General features: G+C 45.8%; 1 protein-coding gene across 1 annotated transcript in view; it reads left to right on the top strand.

The window, feature by feature from the left end:
* FAM169B (family with sequence similarity 169 member B) overlaps positions 1 to 13,782 on the top strand; it is a 104,901-nt gene that overhangs the window by 70,775 nt on the left and 20,344 nt on the right. Inside the window, 2 exon segments of the mRNA XM_030192706.1 lie at positions 1,639 to 1,821; positions 11,396 to 11,524. Coding sequence (XP_030048566.1) covers positions 1,639 to 1,821; positions 11,396 to 11,524 — 312 coding nt within the window.

Here is a 13,782-nt window from a genome sequence, read left to right as displayed (position 1 = left end):
GCCCAATTACCGTGTTTCCCCGAAAATAAGACACTGTCTTATATTAAATTTTGCTCCCCAAGACCTGCTAGGTCTTATTTTCAGGGGAGGCCTTATTTTTCGGGGAAACATCGGGGTCACTCCCCCCCCCCCCCCCCCGAGATCGCCGGCTCCCCTCCTCGATAGGTGGCTCCCCCTGCCCTCAGTCGCTCCCGGAAGTAACTAACCTCTTAAATGCTTCCTTTCACCATTCATCTTCGCACTCGCCGCAAGCAGCAGGGCAGGCCACTCCTTCCTTCCGTGTCCCGCCCTCGCCTGACGTAACGTAACGTCAGACGAGGGCGGGACACGGAAGGAAGGAGTGGCCAGCCCTGCTGCTTGCGGCGAGTGCGAAGGTGAAAGGAAGCGGTTAAGAGGTTGGTTCCGGGAGTGACTGAGGGCGGGGGGAGCCGCTGATCGAGGGGGGGAGCCGGCGATCTCGGGTGGGGGGGGTGACCCCGATGTTTCCCCGAAAAATAAGGCCTCCCCTGCTAGGTCTTATTTTCGGGGGATGCCTTATATTTTCAAATTTAAGCAAGACCTCTACTAGGGCTTACTTTCGGAGGATGTCCTATTTTCGGGGAAACACGGTAGCAGACTTTCTGTGTAGTTAACAATACAATATTAAAACAACAGAGTAGAAAAGAAACCCAGTAACTGATAGAAAGGAGAGAGAGAGAAAGAAAGTCTGTAATAAATGTTCTCCTAGGACAGAAATACATTAGTCCTCACAAGTAGGCAATGCCATCCAACCAAACTCAGGCTGGAGAAACAAAAACAAAACTCTTAAGGGCCATCTAGAGTAGAGTACCATGCATGTACAGGTCCTTCCACACTAGTGTCATCAAGCAGGGTCACTTCAGTTTTGTAAAAAAAAAAAAAAAATGTGTGAACATAACATAAGAACATAAGCATTGCCATACTGGGACAGACCAAAGGTCCATCAAGCCCAGTATCCTATTTCCAACAGTGGTAAATCCATGTCACAAATACCTGGCAAGATCCCAGAACAGCAAAACAGATTTTATGCTGCTTATCCTAGATGGATTTTCTCAAGTCCATCTTAATAATAGGTTATGAACTTTTCTTTTAGGAAATGATCCAACCCCTTTTTAAAACCCTGCTAAGCTAACTGCTTTTACCAAATTCTCCGGCAGCGAATTCTAGAGTTTAAATACTCGTTGAGTGAAGAAATATTTTCTACAATTTGTTTTAAATCCACTACTCAGTAGCTTCTTTGCGTACGTCCTAGTATTTTTGGAAAGAGTAAACAAGCGATTCACATCTACCTGTTTCAGTCCACTCGGTATTTTATAAACATCTCTCATATCTCCCCTCAGCCGTCTCTTCTCCAAGCTGTATATCCTAAAAGGATTTAAAAGTATGAATGTGTCATGTCCAACCATTCTTAATCCATAAAATGAACCCTGTATGTATATGCCACTTTTTAGTAACAAGTAACTAGAGATTGGAAGGCCCTTGTCAATGTATTTTCACTGAGGTAGTTGGAAAACTGGGGGACAGTCCTTATAAATTTCCTCCGTTTGTTTGTTCAGACTTTGACAATGTGTCTCTCTGCTCAGCCCAACGGGAGTCATGATTTCTCTTGTGTGTCCTTAGGTAGCCTGTGTGATGGCTGCACCAGCCTTTGTTACCTCCTTCCGGTCCTGGACACCATGTTTGTCAGAATGAAGTGCAGGCGACGTGGCCTGGGCACGGGAATGCTGCGGGACTTCTGCCACTCTTTTTCAGCCGAAGGTGCCTTGGGGGTCAGCTGTCCTATTTCTGCTGCTATGTACCAAGGTGACTGTCTTGAAGCTCCGATAGCTAGCACAAGTCCAAAAACACTCTCACACTTCAAAACATAAGTTTAGGCTTGTGATAAATATAGCTTAATTTTGTTGTTTAGGAGACCTTAGTTTTTCGGAGTCATGGGGCACTCAATGGTTTTTCGCCTCCACTCTCCTATCGTCACCGGTCTTCATACAATTTTTAAATTTTTAGTTTTATAAATTTTTTACAATTATATTTTTGTTGTTCATTCATCAGCAGTTGTCTTAAAAACTTCTACCATGTAAAGGTAGGCGTTTCATGCAAGTATTTAGTGATCTATATTTACTCATGTATTTATTTATTTGTAACATTTATACCCCGCACTTTCCCCGCAGGTTCAATGCGGCTTACTACTACTACTACTACTACTACTATTTAGCATTTCTATAGCGCTACAAGGCATACGCAGCGCTGCACAAACATAGAAGAAAGACAGTCCCTGCTCAAAGAGCTATGTAATAAAAGTGAGCCAAGTATAGGACAATCAAGCCATTGTGACATCACTGATGAGGTTGGCTCTTATTGGTGGACTGAGGCATTATGACATCACAATATTAGCTCTGGTTACAAGAGACTACTACTACTACTTATCACTTCTATAGCGCTACAAGGCGTACGCAGCGCTGCACAAACATAGAAGAAAGACAGTCCCTGCTCAAAGAGCTTACAATCTAATAGACAAAAAATAAATAAAGTAAGCAAATCAAATCAATTACTGTGAACGGGAAGGAAGAGAGGAGGGTAGGTGGAGGCGAGTGGTTACAAGTGGTTACGAGTCAAAAGCAATGTTAAAGAGGTGGGCTTTCAGTCTAGATTTAAAGGTGGCCAAGGATGGGGCAAGACGTAGGGGCTCAGGAAGTTTATTCCAGGCGTAGGGTGCAGCGAGACAGAAGGCGCGAAGTCTGGAGTTGGCAGTAGTGGAGAAGGGAACAGATAAGAAGGATTTATCCATGGAGCGGAGTGCACGGGAAGGGGTGTAGGGAAGGACGAGTGTGGAGAGATACTGGGGAGCAGCAGAGTGAATACATTTATAGGTTAGTAGAAGAAGTTTGAACAGGATGCGAAAACGGATAGGGAGCCAGTGAAGGGTCTTGAGGAGAGGGGTAGTATGAGTAAAGCGACCCTGGCGGAAGATGAGACGGGCAGCAGAGTTTTGAACCGACTGGAGAGGGGAGAGGTGACTAAGTGGGAGGCCAGCAAGAAGCAGATTGCAGTAGTCTAAACGAGAGGTGACAAGGGTGTGGATGAGGGTTTTGGTAGAGTGCTCGGAAAGAAAGGGGCGGATTTTACGGATGTTGTAAAGAAAGAAACGACAGGTCTTGGCGGTCTGCTGGATATGAGCAGGTTAACAAAGTGATATAGAATAAATAGGTGCAGCTGTAATATAGTAAGTAAAGAGGTGGTCGTTTTTACCCCTCTGCTGCTGTTATTCAATAAAATTGCTTCTTTTAACTGTATTTTGGACTATTTAGTCTTTTACTGGTCTGCTCACTTTTCCCTGCTGGTCTGCCCCTTTTGAACCGTTTGCCTGTTTGTTTCCTGTTTATTTGATCTATATAAGTGTGCCACTGAATACTTGCATGAAAAGCCTGAACGAACAACAAAAATATAATAAAAAAAATTACAAAACTAAAAATTTAAAAATTGTATGAAGACTGGTGACGATAGGAGAGTGGAGGCGAAAAACCATTGAATGCCCCATGACTCCGAAAAACTGAGGTCTTGCTGAACTAAACATGTATACTCTGGAGGAAAGGAGAAACAGGGGTGATATGATACAGACGTTCAAATATTTGAAAGGTATTAATCCGCAAACGAATCTTTTCCGGAGATGGGAAGGTGGTAGAACGAGAGGACATGAAATGAGATTGAAGGGGGGCAGACTCAAGAAAAATGTCAGGAAGTATTTTTTCACGGAGAGAGTAGTGGATGCTTGGAATGCCCTCCCGCGGGAGGTGGTGGAAATGAAAACGGTAACGGAATTCAAACTTGCGTGGGATAAACATAAAGGAATCCTGTTCAGAAGGAATGGATCCTCAGAAGCTTAGCCGAAATTGGGTGGCGGAGCAGGTGGGGGGAAGAGGGGTTGGTGGTTGGGAGGCGGGGATAGTGGAGGGCAGACTTATACGGTCTGTGCCAGAGCTGGTGATGGGAGGCGGGACTGGTGGTTGGGAGGCGGGGATAGTGCTGGACAGACTTATACGGTCTGTGCCAGAGCCAGTGGTGGGAAGCGGGACTGGTGGTTGGGAGGCGGGGATAGTGCTGGACAGACTTGTACGGTCTGTGCCAGAGCCGGGGTTGGGAGGCAGGGCTGGGGAGGTGAGGATAGTGCTGGGCAGACTTATACGGTCTGTGCCAGAGCCGGTGGTTGGGAGGAGGGGCTGGTGGTTGGGAGGTGGGGATAGTGCTGAGCAGACTTATACGGTCTGTGCCCTGAAGAGCACAGGTACAAATCAAAGTAGGGTATACACAAAAAGCAGCAAATATGAGTTATCTTGTTGGGCAGACTGGATGGACCGTACAGGTCTTTTTCTGCCGTCATCTACTATGTTACTTTGAGGCATATTTTCAAAGCACTTTGGGAGGCTAAGTTCCATAGGTTTCTATGGAACTTTGGGAGGCTAAGTGCTTTGAAAATATGACTCTATGTTTTCTAAACAACAAAATTAAGCTATATTTATCACAGGCCTAAACTTATGTTTTGAAATGTACCAAGGTGAGGCATGTGGCACAGAACCATGGGAAGGGGGGTGGGGGGGTCAATGAATAACTCACGTGCATTTGTTCAATAGGATGTTGCTGAGTAGGTTCCTGGCTGACAGCAGCAGTTTATTGAACTAGATCCAATCCTGGCAGGATGCTCTTTTTCAGCCTTATTTTCAGTAATAAACAGGAATAGCTATATAAATTAGAGACGGATAAAAAAGGGACTGGATTATTTGTATAGTCCCTTCTCAGTGGAGCTTAGAATTTAGTCGGAGCACACAAATAAGACAAATAGGAGCCTTCAGGAAACGTATTACAATAAATATGATTAAAATCAGCAGAGCTATGATCAGGAAGAGCCAGGGTTTGAACTTTAAAAAGCAACCTTCGAAAGGCGGGCGCTTGAGCAGGGTTCGAATATGGGACAGAGAGGAGGTGTGACATGCCAACTCGGGAAGGCCACTGCAGGCACACAGTGCCACAAGACAGAAAGCCCAAAGCCTGGAACTAGCACTGGAGAAGAAAGCAGAGATAAGAGCTGCTAGATTTTACCGGATACATTGGGAACTACAGTTACTTTCTCACTTCTGTCCATCCTGGGTTCGAAATCGTGGGCTTACATTGAATTTTGTACACAGATGCCTGTTTACTCCCTGCTGGTGTGAGACACGCTTTGCCATATCTGTATCCATGCAGGGAACAAGTACCCCTCTCCCTCTGGGTGGAAATCATTGATTGTCCAAAGTCATTTTAATTAGGATTTACTGACCCTTTGATTGAAAAATCATTTGTAGCGTCACAGTGCCATCAGGTGGTAAATTCTAGGTCTTGACTAAGCTCCTGAGGATCCATTCCTTCGGCAAGGGTGGCTATTATTATTATTAGCATTTGTATAGCGCCACCAGACGCACGCAGTGCTGAACACCTGATACAAATGTGATTTTTATTAAAATTTGAGTAATGTTGACTTTTATAAGGAAATATATTTTTTTCCATAGAAATTAATGGAAAGGAGGGGTTTCAAAATGTAGATTTTATTTATTTATTGCATTTGTATCCCACATTTTCCCACCTCTTTGCAGGCCCAATGTGGCTTACAATACATCATGAAAGGTGGAAATATATTAGAAGATAGACATTTAGTGTTACAGAGGATCTTGGGCAACAAGTAGAGAATGCCCACAGTGTCCCAGATCAAATTTATCTATGTAATACTGATAAGGGAGGAAAGGGTTTTGCATCCCTTTTATTTATTTAAAGTACAGGTATCTCAGATCCTGAGGGTGTCCGTGATCTTCCTTTGCTGGAGCAGCAAGGGCCCCTTGCAAGCAAGGCCAAAGCCTTGTCAAGAGATCTTCCTGATGAGTCACCGTCAACACCAGCACATACTGGAGAGAATCTTGATAGAGATACTTATGATAGAGCTAGGGTGGAATTCATAAATTTGCCGAACCGGGTCTTCATAAATCAGAAGGCCCTGAAAAATATAATTAAACCACAAAGAATCAGTTCTTAGGAAAAAAAATATTTAAAGAAATTAAAGGGTTAAAAAAATAAAGGAAAAAAATACTTACAGTGGTGGAAATAAGTATTTGATCCCTTGCTGATTTTGTAAGTTTGCCCACTGACAAAGACATGAGCAGCCCATAATTGAAGGGTAGGTTATTGGTAACAGTGAGAGATAGCACATCACAAATTAAATCCGGAAAATCACATTGTGGAAAGTATATGAATTTATTTGCATTCTGCAGAGGGAAATAAGTATTTAATCCCTCTGGCAAACAAGACCTAATACTTGGTGGCAAAACCCTTGTTGGCAAGCACAGCGGTCAGACGTCTTCTGTAGTTGATGATGAGGTTTGCACACATGTCAGGAGGAATTTTGGTCCACTCCTCTTTGCAGATCATCTCTAAATCATTAAGAGTTCTGGGCTGTCGCTTGGCAACTCGCAGCTTCAGCTCCCTCCATAAGTTTTCAATGGGATTAAGGTCTGGTGACTGGCTAGGCCACTCCATGACCCTAATGTGCTTCTTCCTGAGCCACTCCTTTGTTGCCTTGGCTGTATGTTTTGGGTCATTGTCGTGCTGGAAGACCCAGCCACGACCCATTTTTAAGGCCCTGGCGGAGGGAAGGAGGTTGTCACTCAGAATTGTACGGTACATGGCCCCATCCATTCTCCCATTGATGCGGTGAAGTAGTCCTGTGCCCTTAGCAGAGAAACACCCCCAAAACATAACATTTCCACCTCCATGCTTGACAGTGGGGACGGTGTTCTTTGGGTCATAGGCAGCATTTCTCTTCCTCCAAACACGGCGAGTTGAGTTCATGCCAAAGAGCTCAATTTTTGTCTCATCTGACCACAGCACCTTCTCCCAATCACTCTCGGCATCATCCAGGTGTTCACTGGCAAACTTTAGACGGGCCGTCACATGTGCCTTCCGGAGCAGGGGGACCTTGCGGGCACTGCAGGATTGCAATCCGTTATGTCGTAATGTGTTACCAATGGTTTTCGTGGTGACAGTGGTCCCAGCTGCCTTGAGATCATTGACAAGTTCCCCCCTTGTAGTTGTAGGCTGATTTCTAACCTTCCTCATGATCAAGGATACCCCACGAGGTGAGATTTTGCGTGGAGCCCCAGATCTTTGTCGATTGACAGTCATTTTGTACTTCTTCCATTTTCTTACTATGGCACCAACAGTTGTCACCAGCGTCTTACTGATGGTTTTGTAGCCCATTCCAGCCTTGTGCAGGTGTATGATCTTGTCCCTGACATCCTTAGACAGCTCCTTGCTCTTGGCCATTTTGTAGAGGTTAGAGTCTGACTGATTCACTGAGTCTGTGGACAGGTGTCTTTCATACAGGTGACCATTGCCGACAGCTGTCTGTCATGCAGGTAACGAGTTGATTTGGAGCATCTACCTGGTCTGTAGGGGCCAGATCTCTTACTGGTTGGTGGGGGATCAAATACTTATTTCCCTCTGCAGAATGCAAATAAATTCATATACTTTCCACAATGTGATTTTCCGGATTTAATTTGTGATGTGCTATCTCTCACTGTTACCAATAACCTACCCTTCAATTATGGGCTGCTCATGTCTTTGTCAGTGGGCAAACTTACAAAATCAGCAAGGGATCAAATACTTATTTCCACCACTGTATCTGATGTAGACCTTGAATTGAGTCTCTGTAAACTAATAAAAGTTGGTCAGACGGAGATTCTGGAAATAACTATAACTGGAGTTTGGAGAAGAAAAAGGTTGTACAACATTGTTAGCTTAAAAGGTTTTATTAATTCACGTGCACTTAAAGTACAAAGCAAGCAAGCACCTTGAAACAGTTTTTTAATCTTACAAATGGATTTTTAACTGTGTTATTCTATTTGGGTTTAAATATTCATTTAAAAAAATCTCTACTACTTCATAGTTTCTGTGCAATGAAACTTTTAATGGTTGAAAAACTGAGCTCAGTATGTGCTGTCTAACTGCTATGGTACTGTAAAAGGTTCAGGTGTTTGTTCAATACACTTCACACTTTCTCACTAAGGGGCCCTTTTACAACCAACGAGGGTGTACTGCTCGTTAAAAGGGACATACCGCCGGGCTACCACAGTAACCAGTTCCCATCCCCAGCGCGCGTCATTTCTGGCACTACAAAAAAAGTTTTATTTTTGTTGCGCTGGTGTGTAACCGGTGGTAATTGGGCTGCCGCTGGGGTAGCGCGGGAGTCCTTGTTCCCACCCAAAAAGAGGCGCGCAAAGGGTCCTTTTACCTGCTGCAGTAAAATGGGGGCCTCAGTGAGCATCAGAAACACGCGCCGATGCCAGCACAGGCTCCTTTTGCCGCAGCTTCATAAAAGGACGCTTTGTGAATCCCCTAAGTGGCTGGTTAGCAAAGGTTAAATTGAGTTGCAGTAACATCAGTCTGCCACTAGGGATTTTACAAAAGCCTCAATTCCATTTATATCCGCAATCATTGTTTCCCAAACTGTGGATCCTAATCCCAAATGGGAATTACAAAATCGTCATCTGGTGCCATGAGCATGTCTGTGGATTAAAAAAAAAAAGAATGCATGATACCTTTCTATCAGCCACATATGGGAGAGTGCAGAGCAAAGAGCCAGTAGCTCCGCTTTGTTGTATGGTTGCCCGCCGGCTAGCAGACGCTTAGAAGAGCAAAGAGCCAACCAGATAAGCTGTAGCACACCTTAACAGTGTTCTTGCTCCCCTTCCTTCTGATCACTGGCGAAGCTAGAGAGGAGGGAGAGATTGAGGGAGTGAACTGGGGAGATTGGATTAGGTGAATGGTTGAGGGGGGGGGGGAGGAGAGAGTTGAGGAGGTGAACCTGGGATAAGAGAGCAAAGGAGTGAGGGGAGAGTGAAAGAATGATTGAGTCTGTGGGGAAAGAGAATGAAGGAGGCCTGCCTGTGATGGTGGAGGAGAAAATGAAGGATTGGCCCGGAAAGAAGTGAGCTGGAAGAGGCAAGAAGGATTGATCAAGGGGAGCGCATGAGTCTTAGAGTACAGAGAGGTATGGGAATGAACCTAGCAGGGCAGAGGGGGGAGGGGGAGAGTGTATGAGTGGTTTATCCTACTACTACTACTTATCATTCTATAGCGCTCCAAGGCATACGCAGCGCTGTACACCATACACAAAAAGACAGTCCCTGCTCGAAGAGCTTACAATCTAGATAAGACAGGTAAACAGACAGAACAATTAAGGGTAAGTAACATATAACATAGTAACATAGTAGATGACGGCAGAAAAAGACCTGCATGGTCCATCCAGTCTGCCCAACAAAACAAACTCATATGTGTATACCTTACCTTGATTTGTACCTGCCTTTTTCAGGGCACAGACTGTATAAGTCTGCCCAGCAGTATTTCCTGCCTCCCAACCACCAGTCCCGCCTCCCATCACTGGCTGTGGCACAGACCGTATAAGTCTGCCCTCCACTATCCTCGCCTCCCAACTACCAACCTCTCTTCCCACACCTGCTCCGCCACCCAATTTTGGCTAAGCTTCTGAGGATCCATTTCTACTGCACAGGATTTCTTTATCCATATCCCACGCATGTTTGAATTCCGCTACCGTTTTCATCTCCACCACCTCCCACGGGAGGGCATTCCAAGCATCCACCACCCTCTCCGTGAAAAAATACTTCCTGACATCTTTTTTGAGTCTGCCCCCCTTCAATCTCATTTCATGTCCTCTCGTTCTACCGCCTTCCCATCTCCGGAAAAGATTTTTTTGCGGATTAATACCTTTCAAATATTTGAACGTCTGTATCATATCACCCCTGTTCCTCCTTTCCTCCAGGGTATACATGTTCAGGTCAGCAAGTCTCTGCTCATACGTCTTGGAACGCAAATCCCATACCATTCTCGTAGCTTTTCTTTGTACCGCTTCCATTTTTTTAACATCCTTCGCAAGATACGGCCTCCAAAACTGAATACAATACTCCAGGTGGGGCCTCACCAACGTCTTATACAGGGGCATCAACACTTCCTTTCTTCTGCTGATCACACCTCTCTCACACCTCTCTAAGGGAATAAAGAGGTGAGGATAAAGGACAGGGCAAGTGAGTTAGGAGTCAAAAGCAGTGGTAAAGAGGTGGGCTTTGAGTTTGGACTTGAAAATGGCCAAAGACGGGGTTAGACGTACAGGCTCGGGAGGTCTATTCCAGGCTTGAGGTGCAGCAAGATAAAAGGAATGGAGTCCCAGGGGTTCTCAACCCAATCCTCATGACACACTTAACCAGTCAGGTTTTCAGGATATCTACAGTGAATATACATGAGATAGATTTCCATGCAATGGAGAGAGCGTATGCAAATCTATCTCATGCATATTTATTGTGGATGCTCTGAAATCCTGACTGGCTATGTGTGTCCCGAGGACTGGGTTGAGAAACCCTGGTTTAGTCTGAGGATAAGGGATGAGCTGGGGGAGGACTGGATGGCTCTTGGGGGAGGGATGCCTTACAGACGGTGAGTACATCACAGGGGCGTATCTGCGTGGGGCCACAGGGGCCTGGGCCCCCGCAGATTTCGCCCTGGACCCCCCTACCATCGACCCTCTCCACCTCCCCCTCCCTCCCGCACGCCCGCCACCAACCCGTCGCCGATCTTTGCTGGCGGGGGACCCCAAGCCCCCGCCAGCCGAAGTCCTCTCTTCCGTGCAGGCTGCAAGTTGCAGGACGTCAGACTCAGAAGAACAGGAAGCATTGCAACTTGCAGCCTGCATGGAAGAGAGGACCTCGGCTGGCGGGGGGTTAGGGTCCCCCGCCAGCAAAGGTAAGTGACAGCAGCGGGGGAGGGTTGGCGGCGGCGGGAGGGGGTGGAGAGTGTCATTGGTGGCGAGGGGGGGGTCTGGCAGTGGCGGGGGGGGGGGGTCCGGAAATGGCGGGGGGGGGATCGGTGGCGCCGGGGGGGGGGGGGCTAAAATGTGCCCCCTCCCTCTGGCTCTGCCCCCCCCCCCCTACCGCCAGAGTCCAGATACGCCCCTGGTACATCATATAATAATTACTTTCAAAAACATGGATTTACTTAGTCATATGCTACTGAAACCAAGAAACACGTTGAATGTTCTTACGTTGTTTGAGTAATGATTTGCTTTGGTCGCTGTCTGGGGTTATGTGAATTTTCAAATGCTAAATGGGAGTCATGTTTGGGAACAACTAGAGCCCATGTGTCCATTCTGATCACCCTTAGCTGCTAGACTGAAATCTGGTTCCTGTCGTGTTTAAGAGAATCAGAAGAAGCCGTGTTCTTCTTCACCCTTCAAAGGGTGCAGGACTCTGGAACAAACTTTGATGCCTTGATTTTTTTTTTTCCTGTCTAGTTTGCCAGAAATTTCTGCAGTTCTATCCAGAGGAACGGGAGCGCCTGTGGGAAGTGGAGGCACCAGGTGACTGGAGCCAGCGCCATAACATCTGGTTGAAGATTCAGCTGAGCCGGATCCAGTCAGCCAGTGCGTTCTAGTTGGAAACAGTAACCTCTGAGACGGTGTGTCTGGTGTAAAACCTGGAAGAATTCCAGAATGGAGCAGTATTTTTGTTGCTTTTCACCTCAGCCAGATGTGCTTTCTTTGCTAACACAGTGTCTCCGGGATGGGAGAAGACATTTTCCTATTATTTAAAGCAAGATGTGCAACTCTTGTCCTGGAGGTTCATTAACAGATTTGGGGCTTTTTGTTTTCCAGGATATCTGGATGTCTTGCTCCAGGGGCGTAGCCAGACCTTTCATTTTGGGTGGGCCCAGACTTTGGATGGATGGGCCCTCCAAAATCCCCTCTCCTTTGTCCTGCATTTTTCTCTTTTTCTTCCGCTCCCAGATCCAGCATTCCCCCTCCTTGAGGCATAGGAGCCAACTTTTTAGAATTATTGGGGCTGCCCAGCATCTCCCCTCTCTCTGAAACTACCCCCATACCTAAGTACTTTTGACAGCAGCAATGTACATACACGGCCTGGCCAGCCCCACAGGCTTCCCTCTGCCACATCCTCTTGCCAGGGAGGAAACAGGAAGTGATGTCAGTGAGGGCAGGGCAAAGGGAAGCCTCTAGGTCTGATGGAGGCAGTAGAGCTGCTACAGAGGAATGTGCTGAGGTAGAACAGAGAAGGGAGGTGCTGTGGAGCTGCGGGCGGGATGCAAATGCCAGATCTGGGTGTGGGGGAGAGGGGAGTGAGGCAGCTGCTGCTGAACTATTTTGGAGCCATCAATATATTGGATCCTAGATAAATGTTTCCTCCAACACTTTTATTATTTAAACACTTATCTGTGTAAATTTTTCGGACTGGGGGCTCAAAGATGTCCGACATGCATGTTTCGCTGTCAAACTGTATCAAGGACCTCCCCTATGGAATGTATCTCACACCAAAAAGATAAAGTTAATAAATATCTCGTAGTTACCCTTTTGCCGTTTTAGCGCCAGCTTCGCTACTTTACTTCCGGTATTCCCCTTGCCAAGATGGCGACGGCGTTCTTCCTACATCTATTTAAATGTTAACTTCTCTGACATATCGGACCCCCCTACTCTTATTGGACAGCGCTGGAACCAATTAGGGTAGCCCATTCAAATTCTGCATTTAGACCTCCAGGGGCAACTGGTTTCAAGTTATAAATATGCCATTGTTCCCTATAATTTCAGATCTTTTTAATGGAGCCCCCTTCCATACCCTGCTGTATATAATCCAAGACCCTCCATTTGATTTCCTCCACTACATGATGTTTAGCGAGCCAGTGCTCCACTAAGGGGGCCTGAGTGTTCTGTGTCACAATTCTTGTGTTCAGTTAGTCGCACTTTTATGGGACGACTGCACCTCCCTATATATACCAAATTACAAGAGCATTGGATGCAGTATATAACATTCCTGGTATCACAATTTATAAAATTCCTAGCCTTCAAAATTTTTCCAGTATTAGGATCAGTCCAAACTGGTCCTTCCATTGTACTACTGACCATTTGCACCATTGACATTTACCACGTCTACCATGCTCCCCCTCGTTCTGTCTCCGTCTAGACGGGCCAAACTTATTCCCAGCTAACCTTTCCCCTATAGTTTGCCCTCGCTTATAAGAAATAACAGGGAAATCTGGGAAACACGGATATAGTTGAACCACATGCCAGTGCTTTCTCATTATCTGGACAATCTGTTGGCTAATCTCCGTGTAAGGGAGCACACAAGTAAACCCTCCAAAAAGCCATTGATCTAGTAGCTCTTCTTCAGTCTTTCGCTTATACAAGCCGACATCCGCACCCATGGTATCATCAGGGACTGAGACTTCTCAAAAGACAGACCTGCAAAGCTGAGCGTTTGTGGAGAAAATCAAGAAATCCAGCAGCTTTAGGTGTCTTTTGGGCCTGTCAGGAAGATTATTTTCATGGCATCAAACAAGCTATACAACATATTAGTTCCACAGGAGTTCTCGGCCTAGTCCTCTGGACACTCCTAGCCAGTCAGGTTTTCAGGATTCTCGCAATGTGGGATAAATTTACATGTTCTACCTCCATTCTAACTTCAAAATAATCCTCTACAAGTATGTATATGTCACCTTTTTAACACATCGATGGGCTCATTTTCAAAACAAAACGTCTAAAAAGTGACATAAAGCAGCATTTGGATGTTTTTTTCACAAAAATGTCCAAATCAGTATTTTCAAAACCTATTTTTAGACATTTTTCTATGAAGTCCATCAGAAGTGCGTCCAAATCTCAAGGGGGTGTGTTCA

This window comes from Microcaecilia unicolor, chromosome 1 (genome assembly GCF_901765095.1).
Source record: "Microcaecilia unicolor chromosome 1, aMicUni1.1, whole genome shotgun sequence".
Classification (NCBI taxonomy): Eukaryota; Metazoa; Chordata; class Amphibia; order Gymnophiona; family Siphonopidae; genus Microcaecilia; species Microcaecilia unicolor.
The sequence above is the reverse complement of the archived record's forward strand: the minus strand, read 5'-3'. Positions and strand labels throughout refer to the sequence as shown.